This window comes from Penaeus japonicus, unplaced genomic scaffold (assembly GCF_977035675.1).
Source record: "Penaeus japonicus unplaced genomic scaffold, GWHDUDI00000001_assembly GWHDUDI00000017, whole genome shotgun sequence".
Lineage (NCBI taxonomy): Eukaryota > Metazoa > Arthropoda > Malacostraca > Decapoda > Penaeidae > Penaeus > Penaeus japonicus.
Genome location: NW_028234419.1, coordinates 29,346,203 through 29,351,202, shown reverse-complemented (window position 1 = coordinate 29,351,202; position 5,000 = coordinate 29,346,203). Strand labels below are relative to the sequence as shown.

At 45.9% G+C, this 5,000-nt stretch overlaps 1 protein-coding gene across 2 annotated transcripts in view; it reads left to right on the top strand.

The window, feature by feature from the left end:
• The window catches only part of LOC122251208 (uncharacterized), a 30,410-nt gene that overhangs the window by 19,129 nt on the left and 6,281 nt on the right, over nt 1–5,000 (top strand). For both annotated transcript variants that reach the window (XM_043012929.2, XM_043012928.2), the window contains exons 2-3: nt 2,028–2,114; nt 2,283–5,000. The exon at nt 2,283–5,000 is cut by the window's right edge and continues 603 nt beyond it. In XM_043012929.2, coding sequence (XP_042868863.2) covers nt 2,028–2,114; nt 2,283–5,000 — 2,805 coding nt within the window. The remainder of the gene's footprint in view (nt 1–2,027; nt 2,115–2,282) is intronic.

The following is a 5,000-nucleotide window of genomic DNA, read 5'->3' as shown; positions in this document are numbered from 1 at the left end:
TACCTTTCACTTGTACTCTATCATTCGTCTAAGCAAAAAAAACGGTGAAGCGGGTTATCGTTGATCTGTTCGTGTTTACATAAAGATCACTTTGGGCGTCGTTATATCAGGAGGGGCAGCCACGGCAAGCTCACATTCCCCCCCTCAGCGAGCGTCGCCACGTCAATGCAGGGCGTAGCAAATATCCTTACACATTTTGGATGCCTGTTGCTACCTCCTTACAGTTGCCAGATTCATCACCGTGACTTATCTGGTTCATATGAACATGTGACCCTCTCTGCGTTCATTTTGAGTTAAAGGAAAGACGGTATTATTTACTTAAGTGAGTATATTCATTAACACAGGAATATGCTCGCTTAATTTCCGAAAGTTGAACTAGCGCGTAATGGCGGTTTTGTAAAATCATGGTAAAGGAATATTAACAGCAGTCGATATCAATATTCGTTGTTTTTCAATAAGTCGCCCATGAGACAAACGACAATGTGCATAAACACCGTTAATGAGATTATTGATTGAGATCGATTATTTCATTGGGTTCAGGGTAAGTTTCCATTTCTTTTTTTTTTTAGCAATACATAAATGTGTAACTCACAGATCCTTTTTTTTTTTTCTCTCTCTCTCTTTAACCCGTCTTCCCTTGTTACTCCAATGCGCACGATATTCATATACTCAATGTTATGACTCACTTTACTCACTATAGCCGCACATCTAATAACATATCCCTTGATTCCGTTCATTAACTTCTCCGACGAGTCACTCATACCATAAGATGGCGCTGCCGGGAAACGGGCGGTCTGGACATGCCATAAACTTTTATTATTACTTTTCAGCAGGAAATGCTTTACGTATTCAATAACAAGAAAATTTATTTCTCCATGAGAAAGGAAATAGTACGTATTGCATATCAATGATTCATGGCCTTTTTTTCCCCGTCATTCATTCATTACGAATCTTCTTTGAAAAGAATTTTATTTTTTTTAAACGTTCTCCTTACGGGGAGACACTTTCGCCGAGAAAACGCTTAGCATTAGAAAAACATTATCGTTAAGTCTAGGAAAACATGTGAACATTAAACACTAAACATTGAACATTAAACGCATCTGGCAATGAAAGTATAATCCCCAGTTAATAATAATAACACAAGAAAATGCATGTTTTCAGGAACGAGTATTAAAATTCTTGTCTTTTTAATTATCATTACGTTGTCATTAAATAGTATTTTGTCGTTGCTGTTTGCTCTTATTGATATCATTATCATCAGTATTATCATTATTATTAGTAATACCACTAATATTATTATCACTATTATTATTATCAATTATTGTTTTACTGCTATATTACTGCTATTAAAGTCGTTGTTATCATCCATATAATTGTTATCATATATTTATCATCATTATTGTTATTATCACTATCATTATTATTCATTATAATTTTTATTATCCTCATAATTATTATTATCAACACCATCGTCATTATTATTCTTACGACTTACATCATCACAGAATCAGTACCACTAAAAGCTATAAAAAAAACAGCGGCAGTATTTCACTTGCTTTGTGTCTCCTTCAGCGAAAACCCAATGATGCAGCACGAAAGATTATTTCTGAAAACCTCATATTGCGAAATCTCCTTCAATTGAAGTGCACTTATGCCACGGCATGGAAAGAAGAAGAATAAAATAAAGGAAAACTTTCAGACTCGTTCTCGTTAATGCCGTTTTGGTAGTTGGAAAACGAATGTCGTGCAGCATCACGCCATGTTAGATGGAAAAGGTGAAACTGTGGCCGATGGCGGTGTGTGTGTGTGTGTGTGGGGAGGGGGGGGGGTGAAGAAGGAAAAAAAAAAGTGATTCTAGTAATTATATATCCAGCAAAATTACTCATCATACTGTGTATAAACGTAATTACTATAATATCGGTTCATAGGATCATGCAGTTTTCCTGACATACACAATAAATACCCACTACAAAAAAGAAGCTTCAAAGTGATCAATTTGATAATTCAACTCTTCTTCCCTTCTGCAGGTCCTGGTGGTGCTGAGCCTGGCTACGTGCCTCTTGGGGGCTAAGCTACCATATTCATCCACATCCGGGGAAGACAGCGCTACTCAGGTATGTTGGTCTTTTAAAATAAGAAAGGGGGCCATAAATGCCATGTGTAATAATTTTTGTGGTGTTCGGAAGAAGACATTCCCTCTATATAACAGGAAATTTGTCTTTTATCAGTATGAATCGTAGATAAATCAATACGCATATCCTTTTCTTTCTCTTCATCATTAGGTCTTGAGTCGTTCAGTCTCCGTAAAGACCCCTGAGAGGAAATCCAGTGTTATCTCGCACTTCCTGCCTGCCGATCACAGATACGAAGCCACGGGATCTGTCAACATCAGAAAAGACCCTCCATCCGCTAGACCTGCCCCCCCTGCAGCTGTTAGTGCACCTGCTGCCAAAGCTCCGGCCGCCCCTGCACGCAAAAGCCCGGCGTCCATTGCACGCACTGTGAGCGTAAAAACACCTGAAAGAGTTTCAAGTGTTATATCTCACTTCACCCCCGCTGACCACCGTTATGAAGCCACTGGAAGCGTTCTGATTAACACAGGTTCTTCTGCCCCTGCAAGATCACTACCTGCACCAGTACCTGCTCCGGCAGCACCACGTTTTGTTGCTTCTCCTCCACCAGCCCCTGTAGCACCATCATCCTCGCCAGCCGCTAAACTCTCTCTATCCCGCACTGTCTCTGTCAAGACTCCAGTAAGAGCCTCTAATGTTATCTCTCACTTCACGCCTGCTGACCACCGTTATGAAGCCACTGGATCTGTTGTCATCAATCAGTCTTCTGGATCATCACGCGCATCATCCTCTGCTGCTCGTGTGCAAAAGGTAGCACCACCTGCTCCTGCTCCAGTTCGACCTGCTCCTGCTCCTGTTCAACCTGCTCCTGCACGGACGGTATCAGCTGCTACTTCCTCTGCCTCTAAGCTCGCTTTGTCTCGCACTGTGTCTGTCAAGACTCCGGAACGAGTCTCTAGTGTCATCTCTCACTTCACACCTGCAGACCACCGTTATGAAGCCACAGGATCAGTTGTCATCAACCAGGCTTCTGGATCATCACAAGCAACAAGGACCTCCTCTGCTGCTCGTGTCCAGAAGGTAGCAGCACCTGCTCCTGCTCCAGTTCAACCTGCTCCTGCTCGTCCTGTACCTGCTCCCGCTCCCGCCCCTGCACGGGCTGCAGCAGCCTCTGCCTCAAAGCTCTCTTTGTCTCGCACTGTGTCTGTCAAGACTCCCGAAAGAGCATCTAATGTCATCTCTCACTTCACACCAGCAGACCACCGTTATGAAGCCACAGGATCAGTTGTCATCAACCAGGCTTCTGGATCATCACAAGCAACAAGGACCTCCTCTGCTGCTCGTGTCCAGAAGGTAGCAGCACCTGCTCCTGCTCCAGTTCAACCTGCTCCCGCTCGTCGTGCTCCTGCCCCTGCCCCTGCACAGGCTGCCTCAACGGCAGCTTCTGGAGCATCTAAACTCTCTCTTACGCGCACTGTCTCAGTCAAGACACCTGAGCGAGTTTCTGGTGTAATCTCTCACTTCACACCAGCAGACCACCGTTATGAAGCCACTGGATCCGTTGTCATCAACCAGGCCTCAGGATCATCACGAGCAACCAAGACATCATCTTCTGCTGCTCGTGTCCAGAAGGTAGCAGCACCTGCTCCTGCTCCAGTTCAACCTGCTCCTGCTCGTCCTGCACCCGCACCCGCTCCCGCCCCTGCACGGGCTGCAGCAGCCTCTGCCTCTAACCTCGCTTTGTCTCGCACTGTCTCAGTGAAGACTCCCGAACGAGTATCTAATGTTATCTCTCACTTCACACCTGCAGACCACCGTTATGAAGCCACTGGATCTGTTGTCATCAACCAGGCTTCTGGATCATCACAAGCTAGAAGGACTTCATCATCAGCATCTGCTGGTCGTGTCCAGAAGGTAGCAGCACCTGCTCCTGCTCCTGCTCGTCGTGCTCCTGCTCCTGCTCGTCGTGCTCCTGCCCCTGCCCCTGCACAGGCTGCCTCAACGGCAGCTTCTGGAGCATCTAAACTCTCTCTTACGCGCACTGTCTCAGTCAAGACACCTGAGCGAGTTTCTGGTGTAATCTCTCACTTCACTCCAGCAGACCACCGTTATGAAGCCACTGGATCCGTTGTCATCAACCAGGACTCAGGATCATCACGAGCAACCAAGTCATCATCATCTGCTGCTCGTGTCCAGAAGGTAGCAGCACCTGCTCCTGCTCCAGTTCAACCTGCTCCTGCTCGTCCTGTACCTGCTCCCGCTCCCGCCCCTGCACGGGCTGCAGCAGCCTCTGCCTCAAAGCTCTCTTTGTCTCGCACTGTGTCTGTCAAGACTCCCGAAAGAGCATCTAGTGTCATCTCTCACTTCACACCAGCAGACCACCGTTATGAAGCCACAGGATCAGTTGTCATCAACCAGGCTTCTGGATCATCACAAGCTAGAAGGACTTCATCATCAGCATCTGCTGGTCGTGTCCAAAAAGTAGCTGTTCCAGTTCCAGCTCCAGTTCGATCTGTCCCTGCTGCTCCTACTCCTGCAAGAGCTTCATCTACTTCAGGCTCATCAGCTTCCAACCTCTCTCTTACTCGTACTGTCTCTGTCAAAACACCAGAAAGAGCATCTAGCGTTATCTCTCACTTTTTACCTGCTGACCACCGATATGAGGCCACTGGTTCAGTTGTCATTAACCAAGCCTCTGGATCCTCACAGGCAAGAAAGACATCATCAACCTCCGCTGCTCGTGTTCAACAGGTAGCAGCACCTGTTCCTGCTCAGCCTATCCCTGCATCTGCCTCAGCAGCAGGTTCTTCTGCTTCAAAGTTATCTCTGTCTCGCACTGTATCTGTTAAGACGCCACAAAGGGTTTCTAATGTTGTCTCTCACTTCACACCTGAGGATCATAGTTATGAAGCCACAGGTTCAGTTGTC